This window comes from Hyla sarda, chromosome 1 (genome assembly GCF_029499605.1).
Source record: "Hyla sarda isolate aHylSar1 chromosome 1, aHylSar1.hap1, whole genome shotgun sequence".
In the NCBI taxonomy this organism is placed as follows: domain Eukaryota; kingdom Metazoa; phylum Chordata; class Amphibia; order Anura; family Hylidae; genus Hyla; species Hyla sarda.
The window spans coordinates 246,312,991-246,338,455 of NC_079189.1; the positions used below are offsets into that span (position 1 = coordinate 246,312,991).

The window sequence follows — 25,465 nt, forward strand, 5'->3', positions numbered from 1 at the left end:
CAGTGCATGTATACAAAAACCGGTCTTTCCATTTTCTAGGTATTGCCCCACAATGCTAGTATGCGAAGTCAGTCTTGTGCGCAATGGAGGCGGAGCTTCCCTGCCTCCATCCTGTATGCTGTGCTATGCCTGGCCGTCTTTGTATATTTATCATTCTTTTTTTTTTGCCAACTCTTGTATATTGTAGCATGTAAGCATATATTTGTGTGGTGGCCATCTCTTCAGTGTAAGAACCAGAGCTGTGTAGAAATTCCTGCATAAGGTGGGTGCTGGGTTATTGGGTGATGGGTGCTGGGGGATGGGTGATTGGGGGATGGGTGATTGGGGGATGGGTGATTGGGGGATGGGTGATTGGGGATGGGTTCTGTCATATAGAGCTCAGGTGGGGGCATATAGGGGGAGATTTATTAAAACCTTTGCAGAGGAAAATCCTTCTGCAAAACGATCTGATTTTTTGCTATGGGCGACTACACCGCTCTTTCTCTGCACAGGTTTTGATGAATCTCCTCTATAATACAGTATATAATAGTGCAGCTGTCACATGTTTTCTGTAAATAAGACTGACAGCACAGACAAAGTGTATATACACCTGGCAGACCTTCATAGAAACTGTTCTTGACTCGATTTTACAAAAACACCAACTTTTATGGGGATAGGAATGTCAAGGAGGCCCGGCGGGAGTCCACTGTATCCCTGGGCCGCAGCACATCTGCCCATTAAGTCTGGCAGACGTTTTTTAAATTATGAAAAGTGCCCTCTTTTTTTACTTGAGCCCCTGCCCTTCAAAATGTCTGTGCACGTCCCTGCCGGCAGGTGCCTGACTTTGTGGCAAAATCCTGCTATCCCCTGGCTCTAGCAGTGGAAGCATTAGTCATTGCCTGGTCTCAGTTCACCCTTCCTTACCTCTTCCCTCCGCTTCGCAGCAATTCTAGTGGCACCAGATTGGCCCCGGCACCCGTGGTTTGCTGACGTGGTGTGTATCATAGCGGATGTTCCCTTTCGGCTTACGGATCAGCCCGACCTTCTCTCTCAAGGTCCTCTTTGCCACCCCAATTCACTTCCGCTGTGTTTGATGGCGTGGCTGTTGAGACCGTGGTGCTGAGGGCTCGTGGTTTTTCTCTCCGGGTCACTCGCACTATGCTCAAGGCGCGTAAACTGTCCTCTGCCAGGATTTATCACCGTACCTGGCGGGCTTCTTTTCGGTTGTTTGAGGCCCGTTCTCTATCTCCCCTCATTTTTTCCTACCCGAATCTGCTTTCATTTCTACAGTCAGGGCTAGAAACCCGTATGGCACTTAGTTCTCTCAAGGGACAGGTGTCTGCGTTTTCCATTCTTTTTCAGCGCCCTTCCCACACATGTCCTTCAGGGGGTGGCCCACAAGATTCCTCCCTATAGGTCTCCCACTCCGCTTTTGGATCTCAATTTGGGCCTCGGCGCTTTGCAAATCACCCCATTTGAGATCTGTTTTCTTTCTTGGAAAGTGTAATTTCTCATTGCCGTGACTTTTATTAAGGCCTAGTGTTGGCCTCCTAGTGGCAACAAGATATACCCACGGTTCCTGTGTCCCCCAATGGATCCTCCGAGAAAGAGATTTTACAGTCTCTAGGTCACCCCGCTTAAATGGGCATGGTCACTTTGAAAAGAAGCTTTTGACATGTTGTTCAGAAATGTCAAACGTTTTAATCGGTCTGAGTTTAAATGTACCAATAGCTAGAACTAGATGGGAGAAGGGAGCGCTGAACAAGACAGGCTTACAATGTAGGTCTATGGGATTGTCTCGGTCAATTGCACTTTTCTCCCTGCTCGTTCTAACAGTTGGTCAGGGTCTGAACACTTGCCCCTTGAGGACTGAGGGATTTCTTTTTTGCACTTTCATTTTTTTCCTCCTTGCCTCTAGAAATCATAATGCTTAAAATTTTTCACCTACAGACCCAAATGAGGGCTTGTTTTTTGCGGCATCAATTTTTCTTTGTAATGACCTCAATCATTTCACCACAAAATCAGCGGCAAAAAAATAAAAAAACATGCCGTTTTTTTTTTTTTTTTTTGGGGGGGGGGGGGGGGGCTTCTGTTTCTATACAGTGTGTTTTTCGATAAAAATAACACATTATCTTTATTCTGTAGGTCCATATGATTACGATACCCAAATTGTACAGGTTTTATTTTGTTTTACTTATTTTAAAAAAAAGACCCCTATAACTTTTTACAATTTTTCCGTATACCGGGATGTCTGAGGGCTCATTTAATTTTTTATCGCTTTTTAGACAGTTTTTTTTTCTTTTAATGGTATAGGAAATACAGGTACTGGTTCAAAAAGTGACAGGTACACTTTATGAACCTGGGTGAGACATATACCTCCTCCAGAATTTCAGCCTGCTGTGGGCTCACACATTTTATAAATGAGCTTTGGAACAAGTACAAGGCAGTGTGGCAGTGTGGGGAGGCAGGATAGCCAGCAGTGTAATGTGTTTGGCTGCAACCTGAAAGGCCCCTGAAATATAGATCGGGTGAGTTAGAGGTGGCAGACTACACTTGCCTATTGCAGTAAATATGCACATTAACTTGCTCTGTTGTTGTAAAGGGTTTCTATAGTATATATGAAAAGTCACTGAACTAACAGTAAAGCATCTCTCAGAGATGCATTATGCTCTGGGGGTTGCAATCCTGTTATCATTTCTCAAATAAATATTTGATGTTTTAGGTGGAGATTGTGCTACACTTCTAAAGAATATGGGACCTCTTCCTGTTGACATGAGTCGCATGTATTTTGCTGAAACTGTCCTGGCGTTGGAGTATTTGCACAATTATGGAATCGTTCACAGAGACCTCAAACCTGACAAGTAGGTAGTTCTACATGTCTGCTATTGAGAAATTCATCTTGTAGTTTGATGTAAGGCATTCATTTCTTTTAATAATAATTCTTTAAAAATGTCATTCCTTTTTCATGTTTTCTTTACTTCCTGTGCAGGGCAGGAAGTAAGTCGTGTATGCAAAAGAAAAACAAATTTGGGTTCTTGGGGATTAAATATTTTAAGGATCTTGTTCTGTTCATTAAAATAGTTAAATGGAAAAGTGGCAGGCTGTTCCCCTGCACTAAACTCAATTTACTGAATTAAAGTGTTGGTTAACAGCATTAAAATGAGTGGTCATTTACTTAAAATGTGGGAGTATTTGCAGAGTTATGCCATTTAATCTTCCCCTTGCTATTGCACCTCTCTGCGCAATAGGGGCGAGGAGCCGATTCCCGTGCTTTCCTGCCTCCTCAGTATTCAATGGCCTGCATGCCCCTGTGATGCCTGTGCAAATAAAGTCAGGCAGAGAGAGGAAGACCAAACAGGCATAACTCTGCAAATACTTCACCATTTAAAGTGACCACTCCTTTTAATGCTGTTCACCAGCAGTATTACCTAGTGTATTGGGTTTAGTAGGGGTGAACAGACCTACTTTTGCAGAGACCTGCAAAGAAGAGGCTGTTTGGTATCAATTGCAACTAAAAAGTGCTCAGCTCAATCAATTTAGAACTTTAATTTACATTAACACCTATTCATTTTGCTAGATCCCGATCAGCTGTTTCCAGTAGGCCTGTATGCTCAGAATTTATTGTTCTCGGAATTAAGGTTGCTATCCATTGATTTCAGTGGGGTTTCAGCAAATCTGCATGTGGATTTTCTGCTGCGGAAATAGTGGATATGACTTCATTCATATACAGGTTTTTTTTTCAATGCCTTTAAAGCAACTCTTTGGTTCTTCATAAGTAGTTTATATTAAAGCTATGTTCACCCACTGTAAAATCAAAACAAGTCTGTAAAATTGGTATGAACCTTCAAAGCAAAAAAATAAAAAAATTGGACATGCCACAGGACCTCTGTTGTAGTTTGACACTGTTTACACCACTTGTCAAATAAAATGTGACACCTTTTGTACACCAGAAAGTCAGAGAGCTTTGAAAATATGGTGCAGAATATGCACAAACCCATGCCCATTTTATTTAAAAGAAAAAAATATTTTGAACATGGTGCAAACATAATGTGAGTGTTAAAAATTTCAAAATGTAGTGTAAACACCATACACCACTTTTTGACCAAATTTGGCACAAAGTGCACCAAAAAATGCACTAAATCCTTTCATTTTCTCCCTCATTGTTTAACCTCTTAAGGACCCATGACGTACCGCTACATCATGGGACCCTGATCTTAAGGACCCATGACGTACCGGTACGGGGGACCGGGGTGACTGCTGATATCGATCAGCAGGCACCTCGTGCAAATGCCCAGGGGGGGTCGTCAGGAGTGAGGTGGCAGGGGTTGCCACTCCTCCTATCCCTTCTATTGGTACTCTAGAAGCGACGACCAATAGCAGATCGGGGGGGGGGGGTAAATTTTGGTTTCCCCGTTCTGCCCACCCACAATAGGCCAGGCAGAACAGGGAAACCGAAGAGGACCGGTGCCGAAGTCCACTTACCCATCGGCAGCGGTGGCGAAGATCGGCTGCGGTGATCGGCGGCAGAAGAGGACGGCGATGCGGCTCCCTGGATCCTACGGAAGCCGGTGAGTTGCCTAGCAACATCTGGATGGCTACAGTCTGAGACCACTATACAGTGGTCTCTAAACTGTAGCCCTCCAGATGTTGCAAAACTACAACTCCCAGCATGCCCAGACAGCTGTTTGCTGTGTGGGCATGCTGGAATTTGTAGTTTTGCAACAACTGGAGGGCCACAATTTGGAGATCACTGTGCAGGGGTCTCTAAACTGTAGCCCTCCAGATGTTGCAAAACTACAAATTCCAGCATGCCCACACAGCAAACAGCTGTCTGGGCATGCTGGGAGTTGTAGTTTTGCAACAACTGGAGGGCCACAATTTGGAGATCACTGTGCAGGGGTCTCTAAACTGTAGCCCTCCAGATGTTGCAAAACTGCAAATCCCAGCATGCACAAACAGCAAACGGCTGTCTCGGCATGCTGGGAGTTTTAGTTGTGTACTTCCAGCTGTCGCATAATTACATCTCCCAGCATGCCCTTCGGCGATCAGTACATGCTGGGAGTTGTAGTTTTGCAACAGCTGGAGGCACACTGGTTGGAAAATACTGAGTTAGGTAAAAGAACCTAACTAAAAGTTTCCCAACCAGTGTGCCTCCAGCTGTTGCATTCACACGGGTGAGTTTACAGTAAGTTTCCTGCTTGAAGTTTGAGCTGTGGCAAATTTTTCGCCGCAGCACAAACTCCTAGCGGGAAACTCACTGTAAACCTCCGCCAGTGCGAATGTACCCTAAAAACACTACACTACACGAACACAAGATAAAGGGTAAAACACTACATATACACCACCTTACACTGTCCCCCCCCCCCCCCCCCCCAAATAAAAGTGAAAAACATATTGTACGGCATTGTTTCCAAAACGGAGACTCCAGCTGTTGAAAAACAACAACTCCCAGAATTTCCGGACAGGCATGCTGGGAGTTTAGCAACAGCTGGAAGCACCCTGTTTAGGAATCACTGGCGTAGAATACCCATATGTCCACCCCTATGCAATTCCTAATTTAGTCCTCAAATGTGTATGGCGCTCTTTCACTTCGGAGCCCTGTCGTATTTCAAGGAAACAGTTTAGGGCCACAAATGGGGTATTTCCGTACTTGGGGGAAATTGCACTACAAATTTTGGGGGGCTTTTTCTCCTTTTACCCATTATGAAAAGGAAAAGTTAGGGGCTACACCAGCATGTTAGTGTAACTTTCTTTTTTTTTTTTTTTTAAAACCAACATGCTGGTGTTGCCCCATACTTTTATATTTTCACAAGCGATAATAGGAAAAAAAGACCCCCAAAATTTGTAACGCAATTATCCCATATGTGGGCGTCAAATGCTCTGCGGACGCACAACAAGGCTCAGGAGTGAGAGCGCACTATGTACATTTGAGGCCTAAATTGGTGATTTGCACAGGGGTGGCTGATTTTACAGCGGTTCTGACATAAATGCAAAACAATAAATACCCACATGTGACCCAATTTTGGAAAGGACACCACTCACGGAACGTAACAAGGTGTATAGTGAGCCTTAACACCCCACAGGTGTTTAATGAAAATTCTTCAAATTTGTATGGAAAAATTAAAAAAAAATTTTTACTAAAATACTGGTGTTACCCTAAATTTTTCATTTTCACAAGGGAAAATAGGTAAAAAGCCCCCCAAAATTTGTAACCCCATTTCTTCTGAGTAAGAACATACCCCATATATGGATGTAAAGTGCTCTGCGGGTGCATTACAATGCTCAGAAGAGAAGGAGCGCCATTGGGCTTTTGAAGAGAAAATTTGTCCGGAATTGAAGGCCACGTGTGTTTACAAAGCCCCCATAGTGCCAGAACAATGGACCCCCCCCCCCAATTTGGAAAGTACATCCCTCACGGAATGCAATAAGGGGTGCAGTGAGCATTTATGCCCCACAGGTATCTGATAGATTTTTGGAACAGTGGTTCGTGAAAATTAAAAATTTAATTTTTCATTTGCACAGCCCAATGTTCCAAAGATCTGTCAAACGCCAGTGGGGTGTAAATACTCACTGCACCCCTTATTAAATTCTGTGAGGGGTATAGTTTCCAAAATGGGGTCACATGTGGTGGGGGATCCACTGTTCTGGCACCACGGGGGGCTTTGTAAACGCACATGGCCCTTGACTTCCATTCCAAGCAAATTTTCTTTCCAAAAGCTCAATGACTCTCCTCCTCTTCTGAGCATTGTAGTGCACCAGCAGAGCAGTTTACATCCACACATGGGGTATTTCCACACTCAGAATAAATGGGTTTACACATTTTGGGGGGCATTTTCTCCTATTACCCCTTGTAAAAATGTAAAATTTGGGGGAAAAACAGCATTTTAGTGAAAAAAAAAATGTTTTCCCATTTGCGCATCCAACTTTGACGACTTTTTGCTAAACACCCTTGAGGGGTGTATTTTCCAAAATAATATGCTATCTGGGTGTTGTCGCTCCTTCCCTTCTGAGCCCTCTAGTGCACCCACGGAACACTTGACATACACATATGAGGTATTTCCTTACTCGAGAGAAATGTGGTTATACATTTTAGGAAGATTTCTCTCCTTTTACTCCTTGTAAAAATTCAAAAAGAACCAACCTAAATAAAATATAAGGGGACTAGTGCAGCAGGAGTGGCGTCACTCCTGCAACACTAGTCACCTTATATTTTATTTAGGTTGGTATTGTATATTGTTTACATTTATATACACTGTTTGCATTTTCTTACTTTAAGACTCTGTTCTGTGGTATTATCCCCATATACTTACCTTGTAACTTGCACCTTATCATGGTCACAATTGTGGCAGCAGTGACGCCTCTTGTTGTCCTTGTTCCCCCACCGTGTATGTTTTCTTCCCCACCATTTTTTTTATTTTTACTCAAAAAAATGTTGTATTTTAATTCCCCAATAAATTACTCCATTGTCTCTTTAGTGTGCATTCTAATCAGGAGTTCATGTATGAAGCCCCATATCTGCCTAGTTCACCTTGCTTTACATTGTTGCCTGTATTAGGGCACTTCATTTTTTTTTGGTAGAACTTTCTAGGTAGTTTGCTATTTGGTTTATCACCACTAACACTAAGTACAGGGTGGGCCATTTATGTGGATACACCTTAATAAAATGGGAATGGTTGGTGATATTAACTTCCTGTTTGTGGCACATTAGTATATGTGAGGGGTGGAAACTTTTCAAGATGGGTTGTGACCATGTGGCCATTTTGATGTCGGTCATTTTGAATCCAACTTTAGTTTTTTCAAAAGGAAGAGGGTCATGTGACACAACAAACTTATTGGGAATTTCACAAGAAAAACATGATGTGCTTGGTTTTAACGTAACTTTATTCTTTCATGAGTTATTTACAAGTTTCTGACCACAATGTGTTCAATATGCTGCCCATTGTGTTGGATTGTCAATGCAACCCTCTTCTCCACTCTTCACACACTTATGGCAACACTGCAGGAGAAATGCTAGCACAGGCTTCCAGTATCCGTAGTTTCAGGTGCTGCAGAATGGGCAAAACAAAAATAGGAACAGGACCCTCAGTTTACGCAGAAGATTTTGTTCAGTGCTGAGGCAAACTTTTATGTGAATGGTGAAGTTAACAAACAAAACCACCGCTATTGGTCTGTACTAACCCACATTGGATAGATCCCTCCAAGACTGCTGGAACACAAAAATTGATGGTATGGTGTGGTATATGGGGTACAAAGATAGTGGGGCCATTCTTCATCAATGGAAACCTCAAGGCCACTGGATATGCGAAATTGCTACATGATGATGTGTTTCCCTCTTTATGCACTGAAGCTGGCACGTTCCCTGAGTTTTTCCAGCAAGATGGTGCACCACCACATTATGGGTGTCAGGTCCGAGCATTCCTAGATGAACAGTTTCCTGGAAAGTGGATTGGTCATTGTGGGCCAGTTGAATGGCCCCCAAGGTCTCGCGATCTGACCCCATTAGACTTTTTTTTATCTTTGGGGTCATCTGAAGGCAATTGTCTACGCTGTGAAGATACGAGATGTGCAGTACCTGAAACTAGTGCAGGGCGATATGGCCTAAAATTAATCACGGTATTTTTTTTTTACTATCGTGGTATCACGGTATTACCACCTGTGTGTCCCCCCCCCCCCCCCCGTGAGCGCTACCATCACCGCTAGCGGGGTCCCTGTGCCTCTGTTCCCCGTCCCTGTCAGCTCTCAGGGTACGGGAACAGATTTAAAAGCCTTGCGCTCAGCTAACGTAGTAACGAGTAGTGCTCGCGGGGGGCACATTTGACACTGCTAGTGGGCATAGGGACCCCGCTAGCGGTGGGGATTGATCGTGCTCGCGGGGACACAGTAAATGGATTAGCCACGCTGGGCTCTACAATTCATCCGGAGGGTGGGGGAGGGGCCCGGCCGGTATAGCGGTATGGGCAAAAATCCATAGCGTGGGGGAAAAAAAAAACTGTATCCGGTTCATACAGTTATAACGCCCGGCACTACCTGAAACTACGGATACTGGAAGATACTAGCATTTCTCCTGCGGTGTTGCTATCAGTGTGTGAAGAGTGGGAGAAGAGGGTTGCATTGACAATCCAACACAATGGGCAGCACATTGAACACATTTTATAAGTGGACAGAAACTTGTAAATAAGTCATGAAAGAATAAAGTTACGTTGTTAAAACCAAGCACATCATTGTTCTTCTTGTGAAATTCCCAATAAGTTTGATGTGTCACAGGACCCTCTTCCTATTGAAAAAACAAAAGCTGGATTCAAAATGTCCGACTTCAAAATGTCCGCCATGGTCACCACCCATCTTGAAAAGTTTCCCTCCTCACATATACTAATATGCCACAAACAGGAAGTTAATATCACCAACCATTCCCATTTTATTAAGGTGTATCCATATAAATGGCCCACCCGGTAGAATTTGTCAAGAAAAAACAATCTTGCAATCAGAATGAAAAGTAAAAGCATCCCAGAGTTATTAATGCTTAAAGTGACACTGGTCAGATGTGCAAAAAATGGCCGGGTCCTACACTGAAAATTGGCTGGGTCCTTAAGGGGTTAAAGGTGGTAATTCCACCATTATTGATGTTTTCTATACAATGTGTTCATTAACAACCACTTTTACCCTGGATTTTAATAGAACACAATTATATTAAAAAATGACGCTCCTTTATACTTACTTTTATGGCTTTATTATTATTATTATTACAGTGTATAAACAAACCCTAAATGCTGAATGTAAAACATAAATACCTGGTACCCTCCTTTCATCTTTCTGCCACAATTCCTCCAAATTCCCTTCTTCATTCGATAAAATGTCTGCTTCTCAGACTATTGAATGGGCTTTATTCATTTGAGACAGCCCAATCTGTTCTCAGATGCACTAGTGCTGATGATCAGTGGCATAAAGATGAAATAGGAGAGGACACAAATTATTTAACATTAAACTGTGCATTTAAAGCAAAATCTGCTGAACCAGAGGGTGGTTATTAGGGCTGCAATGATTGATAACATTTGATGACTGGATTAATTGTTTTATATATATAATCCAGTTATTGAATAATCGTATGATTCGTTGTGCGTGTGTCGGCAGTCAGGCACTATGCCATACCGCCGCAGCCTCTGTACGGGAAGTCCCTGTCCCACCTCCGCTGACCCACCAATCATGAGCGGCTGCACTGCTCTCCTTCCCCACCGCCTGTGGACGCACTGCGTCGTGCCTCAATTTTATGGAGCCTTAGCCTGCCCTGGAGGACCGCCAGTAGGCCAGTTTCCTGCTGTGTAATGTGCCCTGCTTTGTCTTCTACAAACACTAGGATGCAATGCTCTGTACATACCCCCATGTGTATATCAGTGTGAATGTAGTACATATGCACTGCTATACACATGGGGGTATGTGCAGAGCATTTCACCCTAATGTCCGTAGTACTACAGAGTCTTTTTCACAGATACGGGTGCAATTTTCTGCCGTCTGCACCCCCCCCCCCCATATAGGAGTTCTATATAAATAAGTGTGAAGTAAAAAATAAAAGCTTTATTAAAATGTAAATAACCCCCCCCCCCCCCTTTTCCTATTGTATACCAAAAAAGTAAAAAAAAGGTTTTTACATTGCCACATGGGTAACTGTCTGAACTATTAAAATGTTAGTGATTCATTAACATTTTATTTTAACCCCACCAGGACGAAGGGCGTACGCCCCTGCGTCCTAGTACTTAAGGACCGTGGGAGAACCTGTACACCCCGGTCCCGTTAACAGGGTTTAAACCATTCTCACGAGCAGAGAACTCTTTAAACCTGGTGGGTCCCTGTTGCTACGGGCAGCCAGGACCCATGGCTAATGCCGATGCCCGGCATTAACCCTTTAGACTAAAATGCGGAGTTAACAGTGCCGGTAGCTCAGTGTTGCTGATGGGGACATTCTAATGCAAAATTTTTATAATAATGTTATTCTTAACTGTTTTAATATGGCCATTTCTTGGTCGCTCTTCATTGGGGGACATTGATACTGATGGGTATATGCTCTTGCCACTAGGAGGCATTAGCCTTCATTAGGGAACATTGTACCCACCCATTTCTTAATTTTTTTTGTCCGGCTTATCTCTTCCGGTTCTTGATTATTTTTTTTTTATCCGGGATTCTTTTCTAGGATCCTTTGTACATATTTCTTTGTTGTCTTCTCCTACTGCTTTTTGACAAAACTGATTACCTCACTTCCAGTGGGCGGGTATATCCTGCCAGGGAGGAGATTACTTTTTTCACTAGTGTCAGTGCTTCCTAGTGGCAAGAGCATACACCCATTAGTATCGGTGTCCCCCCCCCGTCCCCCCCCCCCCCCAATGAAGGCTACGAAAGAGATTTTACGGTGAGTACAAAAAAAATCTTCTTTTTCAATAGTTTTTACAAGTAAAATCATGTAAACCCTTTTTTTTGTCATTTTGATGTTTTTTTTTTTAGATTAATCGATTTAAATTGACAAATAATCGATTTATTTAAATAATCTTTAGCTGCAGCCCTAGTGGCTATTAATATGGTATCCCAGTGCTATCAAAAAGGGCATTACATTGCAGTTATGGTATTTTAAATCAATAATCTTTTCTCTGCAGTTTGCTGATCACGTCTCTTGGACATATCAAGCTTACAGATTTTGGACTATCTAAAATTGGTCTTATGAACATGACGACTAATCTGTATGAAGGACATATTGAAAAAGACACAAGAGAGTTTTTAGACAAACAGGTTTGTAACCATTTAAATTGTTTATTTAAGGAGAAATATCATGAAAAAAGGTGTCCCCTATCTGAACCTATTCCCTACCCATGACGTACCAAGCACTCAGGCCCCCGTGAGCTAAAACTTCGGATAGGGGATAATTTTTTTTTTTTCATGATACTTTTCCTTTAACACTGATTAAATGTTAAACACTAAAGGTATCCATCCACATGCAATAGCGGTCTCTCCCAGTCCCTCCATACACATGACTGGTTCGATTGGCTGAGTTTTTCTTTTTTTTTTTTTTTTTAATCAGATATTTTTTATTAAGTTTTTTTTTTTAAAACACACGTTAACAATAACATACAGTCCCCAACAACCCCCCCCCACACACATAGAACCATTCCGTCTCAGCCCCACCCCATCAATGTCCCACTACCCTCAGCGTACATAAGTCAGAAACCATAAACCAGCTTGAGCAAATCCCCACCAAACACATGTTTGAGTAAAAAAAAAGAACAAATTAAAAAAGAAAAAAGGGGAAAGGAAAAGGATAGAAACACTCAGACCCCCGAAGTCATGGACATTAGCGTTCGCAATCACATTCCACTAAATCTCCCACACAGCCATTCTCATACACGTCAGGGAGGGAGACGCAGCATATCAGGGCACTCCAACATTAGCTCTTGTCAGCCCTTCCATTCAGAACCACATATTAGAGGACCCATCCCAAGCTAAGATACTTCTGAAGGGGGATCAAAGCTTTGCACCCAGGGACCCCAGACACCATCAAACTTCCTCTCCACTTTGCGCTTAGTATAGATCCCCTTTTCAAGTTTCACTATGTGAGCTACTCTTGCAATGAGATCAGCCACACCCGGAGGAGAGGATCTGATCCAATACTGTGCGATCAACTTCCTGGCTTGATATAAGATTCTCAGGATCCCAACTTCTGCCAGGGAGGGCTCCCGACCACAACCTAGAAGTCCAAGTAGGCATTCCTTGGGAGTTTTATTAACGGTCACCCCATACACTGTTCTAATGAGCTGCAGCACCTCAGTCCAATAAGTCAGCAAACAAGGGCACGTCCACATCATGTGTACCAGGTGTGCCTCTAGCTCACCACATCGCGGACATGCCGAGTCAGACCTAACCCCTATCATATGAAGAAAGGAGGGAGTCTTATATACCCTGTGAATAAAGAACAGTTGAGACAGCCTATTAGATTCCGATAGAGACAAAGAAGGGGTAAGTGCCAGCACAGTACTCCATTCCTCATCAGTCAGGATCCCAAGGTCCCTCTCCCACTTAGACCGAACCGTCAAAGGGAACCCCTCATGATGGAAGCCAAGTAGTTCCCCATAAAGCCAGGAAATTACACCAGCAGAATCTCGTTTAGTCACAGTAGATTCCAGAACCCTATTAGACTGTACCCGTAATTCCCTCACCCGATTCTGCGATTCATAGGCATGGCGAATCTGTAAATAACTGTAAAATGAGGAACGCGGTAGGGAAAACTCCTCCCGTATGTCTTCAAATGACCGAACAACCCCCTGATCAGCTAACTGACCCAACTCACAAAGTCCCCTCCTCTCCCAGAACTCGGCATCAGCATAGGATTTAAAGACTGGCAAGCCAGGGTTATGCCACAGCGGAGTAAATTTAAAATAATTGGTAATACCCAAGAGTTTCCTCGCGTGGCCCCAGAGCTTGCACAGTAGGCGAGTCGTAGGAGAGGAGTCAGGAGGTCTGGTAAGGGCCCCAATCTCCAAAATGTGCAATGGTATCCTACCCCCATGTTTGACCATAAACAATCGACCAGTAGGTCCCAATGTGGAGCGAGCTGCCCATCCCCTCACCTGATGCAACTGCGACGCGAGATAATACAACCATGGATTCGGTAATGCAAGTCCCCCTGAAGCTTTACCCCGCTGTAATGTTTCCAATTTAATTCTAGCGGTCCCACCCCCCCAAACCAGTAACCTGAATAGTCTCTGAATTCTCTGAAAGTGAGCCATCTCTATCCACACCGGGGAATTCTGCAATATGTATAACAGCTGCGGCATAAGAACCATTTTGACTAGATTAGTACGTCCAACTACCGATAGTGGGAGCTTACACCATACGGACACTTTTTGGGAGCTTTTATCTAGAATGGGGAGTAGATTGCGAGGAACAAAATCATGTAAGGAGGGAGTAATGTGAATACCTAAATATTTAAAGCTAGAGACTATTTGTATCTTAGAAATAGTTATCTGAGGCACCTCTGGCAAAGGGTCCAGAGGCAACAGGACCGACTTGTCCCAGTTAATGAGTAAACCTGAATATGACCCAAATTCTGTAATGAGGGACATCACCGGGGCTAGTGAGTGAGCTGTGTCTCCCAAAAACAACATCATGTCGTCAGCATATAGAGCCACCCTTTCTTCCACAGTCCCATACCGAAACCCCCTTACATCAGGTGACATCCTTAGAATGTTAGCCAGAGGTTCAATAGCTATGGCAAAGAGCAGGTGCGACAGGGGACACCCCTGTCGCGTACCTCTCTGCAGGTCAAAGGTCGAGGAGGTCCTGCCATTAATTCTGAGACGGGCAGTCGGGCACCGGTAGAGAAGCTTAACGTAAGAAAGAAATCTGTCACCAAACCCCATGGCCCTCATCACACTCAACAAGTAGTTCCATTCGACACTGTCAAATGCCTTGGCAGCGTCCAACGAAAAAAACGATGGGGCCCCCGCACCATCCGGGGACATCTGTAAATTGAGATACACCCTCCTAATGTTATCAACTGTGGACTTGCCGGGCATAAATCCAGTCTGATCCCCATGGATCAGTGAAAGTATGACCCCAGCCAGCCTGTTAGCGAGTACCCGAGCCAGCAGCTTCACATCTGTACACAAAAGTGAGATCGGCCTATATGAACCCCCACAAAGAGGGTCCTTTCCAGGCTTAGGAATAAGTACAATGATGGCTTCCATCATGGAGCGAGGCAACGAACCCTCTGAAACCGCTGACTCAACCACCCGCAACAGCTGCGGCAGTAAAACACCTGAGAATTTTTTATAGACCTCACTAGGGAGACCATCCGGGCCCGGGGCTTTTTCATTATTTGCATCTTTCAATGCCTGTTCCAGTTCCTCTAGAGAGATGGGAGAGTCCAGCTCTCCCCTCTGCTCCCGAGTAAGGCAAGGCAATCTAGCTCTGCAGACATATTCCCCCAGAGCCCCCTCGGAACAGGAGACCCTAGTCGAATACGCATCCTTATAAAAAGCCAACATTATCTCCATAATCCCATTATCATCAGTGACCTCGCAACCCTGTTCATCCCTCAAACAGCTAATAAATGAAATCCCCTTCTGCGCTCTAGCAACCGAGGCTAGCAATTTACCAGTACTTTCACCACATTCAAAATATCTCTGCTTAACAAAAAAGCGTTTATACTCAGCAGCTTCCTCCAAGTACACTTTATATTCTCCTTGTGCCTGCAACCAAACCTCTTCCGTCATCTGGGAGGGAGCCGAGACATAGGCATGCTCAGCTCCCACCACAGATAATCTCAGCTTCTCCCCATTCTCCCTTGTGAACGATTTATGTATACTTATATCACGTATAAAAAGCCCACGCAAGTAAGCTTTAAGGGAATCCCACACCACAGAGACCGAGGCCGAACCCATATTCAGGGCAAGATACTCCCGAATCTCTGCACAGACAGTGTCAGCAGTAGTCAGTACCTGCAACCAGAACGGATTCAGTCTCCACAGGGGGCGCACCCCTCCCTCCCTGCCCATGAAATCCAGGTGAAGCCTGATTGGGGAGTGATCTGAAAGGCCTCTAGCCAAATATTCTACCTTCCTGACCATTCTAGCCATTTCCCCATCCCCAATAGCCAAGTCTATCCTAGAGAGGGTCCTATGCATGGCCGAATAGCAGGAGTATTGCATAACTGAAGGATTGCGACAGCGCCACAAGTCAAAAAGATCCACTTCTTCAGATATTATATTATCAAGGCCAGTCGGCCTAGAGCGAGGGGGGGGGGGGGGGGGGGGGGGTGTGAGATCCCCAAAACCTATCCACCGAGGCATCCAAGACCTGATTAAAATCACTGTAGATAAGTACTGGGGCCACTGGGAAACCCGAGACAATAGAGAGAACACGGTGCACAATAGTACTACTGTAAGGTGGAGGGATATATAACCCCACTAATATAATCATGCAGCGAGACACCTCACCCAGCAAACAAACGTATCTACCCTCCGGGTCAATGCTAGAGGAGAGGACACGAAACGGGATAGATTTATGGACCAATATACTAACTTCTCTAGCATGAGAAGAAAAGGTAGAATGGAACGAATGACCAACCCAGGCTCTATGAAGAACCTCAGTGGTGGTTCCTGTCAGATGGGTCTCAGTAAGACATAGTATCGCTGGCTGAAATTGCCTCACCGCATTAAGAACAGCATAACGTTTAGATACATCCCCCAACCCTCTAATATTCCACGCTATAAAATAAAAGGTAGCCATCCTAATGGAGTAGATAGGCAGACATTAGCCCCAGAGTCAGCAAGCACACTCACGGGGCCCGGGAACAACCACACGGGATCAGAAACACAATCAAAAGGAGCAGTCGTAGAGAGCAGCGGAGGGAGAGACGGAAAACACACCCAACAAACAGGTAAAAACAAACCAACATCCAAATTCAACACCCCAACATAACCACACCAGTCGCCGCGGCACACGGCATCCAGGAGCGCAAACATACCCACACCAGATATCCAGGGAAAAAACCAGGATGAGAGGATGAAGGTGAGCGCATATTGCAACCAGTCAGGCAGCAGGCCACACATACCCAAGCATGCAGTAATGGAGCCCCTTCTTCTATGTTTCCAATACTGGACATATCCCTTCTGAACATTGGTCAGCAGATCCCAACCCAGAAGACCTCCACCCACCCCCAGAAAATTAAACATAACATCTCCAAATTATACAAAGAATAATGCAGACCCGCCCCCCCCTCCCCCCCCCCCCCACCACAAAAATAACAGTATCAGTTGCCCCCACTCAGGAAAGTTCAGGTATAAGAACTGAGACAAATCATAATAGCAAAGCACTAAGAGCACATATCCGACAGGGCAGTACAAAGTCAATCCGGATCAGGTTCCGGTGAGCCCCTGCGGGCCCTCCGACGCAATTGAGCTTCATGTGAGTCCAACCAGCGGACCGCAACATCCACACCCTCAAAGAAATGGGTAGTCCCCAAAGCAACCACTCTCAGCCTGGCAGGGTAGAGCATAGAGTTTGGTAAATCCAGGGTGCGCAGTCTTTTTTTCACATCCATAAAGGAGGCGCGTTTCTTCTGCACCTCGGCTGAGAAATCTGGAAAAAAGGAAATAACATGGTTGTCCACAGTCACTGGTTGCTTTTCTCTGGCCAGTTTAACCCCTTAAGGACGCAGGACGTAAATGTACGTCCTGGTGAGGTGGTACCAGGACGTACATTTACGTCCTAAGCATAACCGCGGGCATCGGAGCGATGCCCGTGTCATGCGCGGCTGATCCCGGCTGCTGATCGCAGCCAGGGACCCGCCAGCAATGGCCGACGCCCGCGATCTCGCGGGCGTCCGCCATTAACCCCTCAGGTGCCGGGATCAATACAGATCCCGGCATCTGCGGCAGTGCGCGATTTGAATGAATGATCGGATCGCCCGCAGCGCTGCTGCGGGGATCCGATCATTCAGAACGCCGCACGGAGGTCCCCTCTCCTTCCTCCGTGCGGCTCCCGGCGTCTCCTGCTCTGGTCTGTGATCGAGCAGACCAGAGCAGAAGATGACCGAAAACACTGATCTGTTCTATGTCCTATACATAGAACAGATCAGTATTAGCAATCATGGTATTGCTATGAATAGTCCCCTATTCAAGTGTAAAAAAATCTAAAAGTAAAAGTAAAAAAAAGTGAAAAATCCCCTCCCCCAATAAAAAAATAAAACGTCCGTTTTTTCCTATTTTACCCCCAAAAAGCGCAAAAATTTTTTTTATAGACATATTTGGTATCGCCGCGTGCGTAAATGTCCGAACTATTAAAATAAAATGTTAATGATCCCATACGGTTAACGGCGTGAACGGAAAAAAAAAAGGCCAAAATTCCTACTTTTTTAATACATTTTATTTAAAAAAAAATTATTAAAAATTTATTAAAAGTTTTTTATATGCAAATGTGGTATCAAAAAAAAGTACAGATCATGGCGCAAAAAATGAGCCCCCATACCACCGCTTATACGGAAAAATAAAAAAGTTATAGGTCATCAAAATAAAGGGATTATAAACGTACTAATTTGGTTAAAAAGTTTGTGATTTTTTTTAAGCGCAACAATAATATAAAAGTATGTAATAATGGGTATCATTTTAATCGTATTGACCCTCAAATTGTACCATAAATTGTACGGCGTGAAAACGAAACCTTCCAAAATTAGCAAAATTGCGTTTTTCGTTTTAATTTCCCCACAAAAATAGTGTTTTTTGGTTGCGCCATACATTTTATGATATAATGAGTTATGTCATTACAAAGGACAACTGGTCGCGCAAAAAACAAGCCCTCATACTAGTCTGTGGATGAAAATATAAGAGTTATGATTTTTAGAAGGCGAGGAGGAAAAAATGAAAACTTAAAAATTTAATTGTCTGAGTCCTTAAGGCCAAAATGGGCTGAGTCCTTAAGGGGTTAAGAATTAAGTCTCTGTCACGGTAATGTAAAAGTTTCACTAGCATAGATCTGGGCGGACCGCCAGGAGGGAACGGCCTCATAGGGACCCTGTGAGCTCTCTCCACAGCAAAGAGAGGGGTCAGATTATCAGTACCAAACACTTCCTTTAACCAGGTTTCCATGTACTCTCTTGGTGTACGGCCCTCACACTTCTCAGGCAGTCCTATTATCCGCACATTATTACGGCGCATACGATTTTCCAAATCATCTGCTTTAGCTTTAAGAAAATCAATGTCCTGACTGTGTCTAGTAGAGTCTCGAACTATAGGCACCACAGTATCCTCCACATCACTAATCCGACTCTCTACAGCCGAGGTGCGCTCCGTCACTTTCTGCAAAACATGACTCAGTAAAGAAATAGCAGACTGTACTGTGCCCACTTGAACGGTCAGCTGAGATAATGTAGTGTTACAACGATGTATTTCAGCAAATACTGCGGCCAAAGTAGGCTCAGTGGCAGGGACATCCGGGGCACCAGCCTGCGCACCAGATATAGCAGGAGGAGTATTAGGCAATGATATATGTGATTCCACAACAGAAGCGTGCAGAAATGTGTCATAGTCCTCCAGAGGGTCCAGGGGGGTCCCTATATCTGCCATAGCAAGAGGGGCTCCCACACAGACCGGAGAGTCGGGGGACAACCGTCGTAGCGCAAACTTCTCCAATTTAGCCGCTACTTCCTGCTGAAGGGTTAATGTATTCCTAGACGATGAATGCCCGCTGGTTCCCTGCTGTGAGGGGCCAGCCCCCTCCTTGTTTCTCCGGCCCATAGCAAAATGCAGTCAATGAAACTGTGAAAACCCACAGAGTGGTACCCCTCAGGTCACTAACTGTGCATCAGCCAGGTACTCAGTTCACAGTGTTATATGTATGAAATGTCCCAGCAGATGTAGGGTGAGGGGGGGAGGGCACACACGTACCAGGAGCAGGGGTACAGGAGGGGCAGCAGGAGAGAGAGTACAGCCAGTACCTCCAAATACTTGTAAAGAGTCCAGTCCCAGAAGTAATAGGGTGGTCAGAGGAGGGACCCCTATGGCAGAGCAGCAGTCCAGCGGGGCAGCTCCCAACTATATAGGGGCAGGCCCACCGCACCAGTGGGAGCCTCAACTCCCAGGGACGTCTCCCAGGTGCCCCCCGAGGAGGACAGTCTGTTTCACAGCCCCGCAGCCCAGCTGGGCCTACCAGGTACCTCAAGCAGGGACTCCGGCAAGAGACCCCGCAATTCCGGCAGCAGCGCGGCCCCTCCGTCACCGGACGTCGCCACCCGCACTCTAGCAGCGAGGTCCCGAACAGCAGGCAGATGGAGGATACACCGGGCCCCCGGGGACTACAAAGGATGGGCGCCGCTTCTCCACAGCAACGGAGCGCCACTCACCACCCACCGCGATCCGGATCGGAAGTCGAGGAAGGCCCCGCAGCTCGGTGGACCCGATCGCCACAGCCGCCACAGTCCAGACCAGACACCAGGATCCCCCGATGCGAGACCCCGGAACAGGTAAGTGGATCTTCAGCTCCCCCAGGAGCGCAGCAGACAGCAGTTTTGGGCAGGAGGATACGGGAGGCCGCAGGCTCCAGCACCTCGCACAAACTCCACCAAATCTCCCGATGGAGCCACTGCAGGGGTCCCTATGGTGGTGGGAGATGCCCAGGGAGGGACAGGAGCAAAGTCAGTGCAGGATGGCAGGGATATTCAAAGGATAACAGAGCAGGATGGCAGGAGCTCCACTCTCACACGTCTGATCAGGCCGCCATGCAGACCACGCCCCCCGGCTGAGTTTTTCAAATGTGGCATTAGGCGGTGGGCTGTTAGAATTTTTAATTGTTTCCCTCCTTATTTTCCATTATACTATCTTAAAACAAATCCTAAAATCTTCCAGTTTTCAGTCTGTCCACTAGGCCTAAAACTTAGCTGAGACTTCATGATCGGTCTGTGATAAGCAGAAGGCTGCTGGAAAGGGATCTGTACAGCTTTACAATCATCTATTCCCGACCCATGATGTACCAGTACGTCATGAGTCGGGTGAGAGGGTTCGTGAGTTGGGTCTGCGTCATAACTGGCAGATGCCTGCTACTATCAGCAGTTTACATCTGTCCATAGGGCTTACTGTAAAGTATATCTCTAACAGCTCATACGGCCACCCCCATAATATTGTACTAAAAAGAAACATTTTTCAGTATCTGGCTCTAATCAGTAAAAAAATCTAGTCAGTACATTTCCTTTTTTAACATATCCAAGTGCTCCAGGATGTAATGTTGAAATATAATTTTTTGAGACTGTGAAGAAGCGCTTGACAACATACACATGTCGTAGTTTTGTTTTTGTTTTTAATTGGTGTTTTTGTGCCTCCACACATTCTTGTCTCTGAGGTCTACTGGCAGTTCTTTCCACCTCCATGGCTTGGTTTTTGCTCTGATATGCATTGTCATCTGTGAGACCTTTAAATAGACAGGGCTGTCTCTTTTTCCAAATTGTATCCAATCATCTGAATTTACCACAGATTACACCAATCAAGGTATAGAAACATGAAAGTATCATTGAAGAGTGTCTGAATATTTATGTCCATGTAATTTTTTTTCTAGGTGTGTGGGACCCCAGAGTACATAGCTCCTGAAGTAATCTTACGGCAAGGTTATGGAAAGCCTGTGGACTGGTGGGCAATGGGCATCATTCTCTATGAATTCCTAGTGGGCTGTGTTCCATTCTTTGGTGACACTCCAGAGGAGCTTTTTGGACAGGTGATCAGTGGTAAGTGACACTTTATTTTTGTTTTATTTTAATTTATTTATGTTTGAGAATCATGCATTAAAAAAATAGTTATTTTCTGGCAGGTTTGTTGAACTTTTCCCATTCCTCCTTCCCTTCTCTGTTCTGCTCCTCATTTCATGTACCAAAATACATCAATATCTTATTAAGCTAACATTTTCCTTAGTGTTAGAGGAAAGTGTCAAATACTGGGTATTCTAATAGAAATCTTTTCCACCCAGGCTTTAACTCCTTAAGGACCCAGCCCATTTTCACCTTAAAGGGGTTCTCCGGTGCTTACACATCTTATCCCCTATCCAAAGGATAGGGGATAAGATGCCTGATTGTGGGAGTCCCACCGCTGGGGACGCCCGTGATCATGCACGCGGCACCCCGTTCGTAATCAGTCCCCGGAACGTGTTTGCTCCGGGTCTAATTACGGGCGACCACCGAGCCGGCAGCGTGTGACGTCACGCCCCCGTCCCCGTGTGACTGATTACAAACGGGGTGCCGCGTGCATGATCACGGGTGTCCCCAGCGGCGGGACTCCCGCGATCAGGCATCTTATCCCCTATCCTTTGGATAGGGGATAAGATATGTAAGCACCGGAGAACTCCTTTGAGGACCCGAGCATTTTTTTGCACATCTGACTACTGTCACTTTCAGCATTTCTAACTCTGGGATGCTTTTACTTTTCATTCTGATTCCGAGATTATTTTTACGTGACATATTCTACTTTGTTAATGGTACATTTTTGTGTGTGATAATTGCATCCCCCCCCTCACTTCCCAGGCTGTGCTTAACTCCACTGCATCGTCAGCGGGGGTTTGTTGCACTTAACCCTGCGCTACTCTGCACAGCACCCCAATTACACTTTGCTGGCGCCATGTTGGTCGGACAGAGTGTCAGTGTAAACCAGTGGCCATTATCTGAGCTGGGGAGTCGCGGTTAGCTCCGTCCTCCTCCCCCACTTTGGCAGCTGGGGACATTCTCTTTTATTTCCTCCCTGCTGTCTCCGCGGCCTCTGTCTTTGCTCCGGGGAGTTGGTGCTTAGCTCCGCCCCTATCCCCCCTCCCTCCCCCCTGCTTGGCAGCTGGGGACATCACTGTTTCCCTTTCCCCGCTGTCTCCGCCACAGCTTGCGCTGTAAGCCGGCGGCTGCTGTCTCTCAGCTGGGGGAGTCGGGGCGTAGCACCGCCCTCCTCACCCGCCTCGGCAGCTGGGGACATTCCTTCCCTTTTCACCTCCTAGCCGGTGGCCATCTTTCACAGAGCGGGTCCGGGCTCTCCTTTCTGTCTCCCCCAACCCCCCCGCTGGTCTCTTTGCAGTCATGCGCCCCGTTACGCACTCTCCCGCAGTGGGGCAAGTGGGGAGTGCGTAGGGTAGGAGTCGTCCAGCTGATACTATTGCCAGCACGGACTTTCTTTTGGCCTGGCAGCTATGGAATCAATCACACAATATATATATTTGTATATACGCCCCCTTGTGATTGTAAATTGTATTACAACTCCTGATTTTAGTCCTGCAATGTGCTCCCTCTGGTGGTGGTTTTATGATTTGCATCCCTGTAGTCTCTTCTCGGTCCTTTGGCTATATCTACGATTCCTGTCCACAGACCATGCATTTGTGGGACCCTTCCAACAGGATTTGGGGGAGGGGGGGTTGCTTCAATATTTGCACATTTTTGAAAGTACTGTACCTCTTTTCTGCAGGGTTCCCTGGGGTCGATGTTTTGGGCTTCCCTCTGCTTATGAGCATTAGGACTGAGCATTTGTCCCATCCCTCCATTTTCTCGCCGTGGGGGAACTTATGCGACCCACCGTAGCGGGTCCATACCAAGGATGTACGGAATGTTCCCTTGGAAAATCCTGGGAATTCATCCTTTAATGTTTTTTCCCTACAGTCAGTGGCCATGCCATGCCAGATTTCTAGTCCTTCCGTATAAGGGCAGAACACTGATGGGGTCCCCCAACTGATGCCAATGCATTTCTAGCAGAAACTGAGGGGGCCTTCCGAACTGTCCCCTCCTCCATGCCTGAGCGTGTCTCATTCCCGGAAGGGTATTAGACAATCCATTCAGTTTCGTTTCCGCTGCTGTCAGTCACCGATTACATGTACGCTACAGCTAGAGTTCCGGTAACCCAGGGTGACCGAGGTTTGGGGAATCCATTCCAATGAGCTAGACAGTGGTCTGTGTGGTCCCCAGCATATACAATGGACCCTATACCAGTAAGCCAGACAGTGATCTGCGTGGTCTCTCACATATACGGTGGACACAGGGCTAGAGTTTCCCCTATACCAGTAAGCCAGACAGTCGTCTACTTGGTTCCTCAACTGCTGGCTGCTGCTGCGTACAGGGCTGGAGTTTCCTGTACCTCACTGCTAATGTGAGGTGTCTAGTGCGGTGTCCCAACATGTGCACTGGATCCTGTGCCAGTTGGTTAGCCTTTGGTCTGCATGGTTTCCTCCACCGATTTGCCACCCATCGTTTATCTGCCGCACTCGCGGCTGCAGTTCAGGGCCCCACCTTCAGTGTGAAGTGCCCACAGGAGTGGACCTGTGTTCACGGGACCCTGTACCAGTCGGCCAGACTGTGGCCTGCACCTACCATATTCCTACACTGCCAGGTCACCTGCTTAATTCCTGCTATACCGCAGCTGCGGTACGGGTATCCCACGGTCGTTGTGAGGTGTTCGGATGAGCGTCCTTACAGTCATGGCCGTAAATGTTGGCACCCATGAAGTTTTTCTAGAAAATGAAGTATTTCTCACAGAAAAGGATTGCAGTAACACATGTTTTGCTATACACGTTTATTCCCTTTGTGTTTTGGAACTAAACCAAAAAATGGAGGAAACAAAGCAAATTGGACATAATGTCATATCAAACTCCAAAAATGGGATGGACAAAGTTATTTTCACCCTTTCAAAATTGTGAAAAAATAAGGTTGTTTCAAGCGTGTGATGCTCCTTTTAAACTCACCTGGGGCAAGTAGCAGGTGTGGGCAATACAAAAATTACACCTGAAAGCAGATAAAAAGGAGAGAAGTTCACTTAGTATTTGCATTATGTGTCTGTGTGTGCCACATGTGTGCATGCACTATTTCTCCCGTTACTATCTCCCTTCATAAAATAATGTCCGTTATGAATAACAACCGATAACGGGTTAAAACGGCTATTAGAAATATCCCATAGACTATTATGGGATTTTCTAACATATGTTAGGTATTTTCTTATGGCAGTTTAACCCCGCGATCGCCCGCTATTTTATAACGGGTACTTTTCATACTGTGAAAGCAGCCTTATAGGAAGCGACTGATTTCAGTTATTTTTTCCAAAGGGTGTGCAACCAAATATTTAAGTTAAGGGTGCCAATAATTTTGTCCAGACCATTTTAGGAGTTTGGTGTGACATTATGTCCAATTTGCTTTTTTTCCTCCCTTTTTTTGGTTAAGTTCCAATACACAGAAAGTGTGTTACTGCAATCCTTTTCTGTGAGAAATACTTCATTTTCTAGAAAAATTTCAGGGGTGCCAACATTTACATTACCTACTGTGAAGCATATATGAAAAAACACAAAAAACACAAGTAAAGAGGTGCGCCCTTAGTGTAGACAATCATGATAGTGTGCTTCAATGTGCGCAAAATTAGGAGGCTTACCAGAATGTGTTGTGCTAAGAGCTCAACACCTCAGTGGGCATCAAAACTTGCAGGATGAAAATGGAGGTCAGCAGCCCTGGTTTCCTTTCCAGGTTCCTCTAGGTAACAGGATGGGTAGCAGAAAGTAATGGATATGATCCAGGAAAATAGGAATTACCATGTGGCGCTTCTCCTCCTGGACGATGACGCAGAAGTACGTTGGCAATGAACGTACCTCTGCGTCGTTGTCAAGGCAACGTGACTATTCTGGGGCCCGAAGCGCTTAGAAGAGGCCTCCCCGGTGAAGATAGCAGCCCGGAATGACCATCCCACCGGACCACCTCCTCTCCGGACAGTCCTGCAGCATCGGACCAGCGCCGAGCGGAGGTGAGTACTGTACAGAACTACAGGGGGGCGAGAGGGGGCTGGATGATGTCGAAGGCCGCAGTGGTCTTCAACCTGCGGACCTCCGGAGGTTTCAAAACTACAACTCCCAGCAAGCCTGGACAGCCGATGGCTGCCCGGGCTTGCTGGGAGTTGTAGTTTTGAAACCTCTGGAGGTCCGCAGGTTGAAGACCACTGCGGGTGGAGAGTTCACTCGAGTATAA

General features: G+C 45.7%; 1 protein-coding gene across 12 annotated transcripts in view; it reads left to right on the plus strand.

Moving 5' to 3' along the window:
- MAST3 (microtubule associated serine/threonine kinase 3) overlaps window positions 1–25,465 on the plus strand; it is a 349,606-nt gene that overhangs the window by 271,188 nt on the left and 52,953 nt on the right. For all 12 annotated transcript variants that reach the window (XR_008892095.1, XM_056570004.1, XM_056570015.1 and 9 more), the window contains 3 exons: window positions 2,702–2,840; window positions 11,619–11,751; window positions 21,061–21,226. Coding sequence is in view for 11 of the 12 variants with exons in the window: in XM_056570004.1 (XP_056425979.1) it covers window positions 2,702–2,840; window positions 11,619–11,751; window positions 21,061–21,226 (438 nt within the window). In the remaining variant the exon portion in view is untranslated. The remainder of the gene's footprint in view (window positions 1–2,701; window positions 2,841–11,618; window positions 11,752–21,060; window positions 21,227–25,465) is intronic.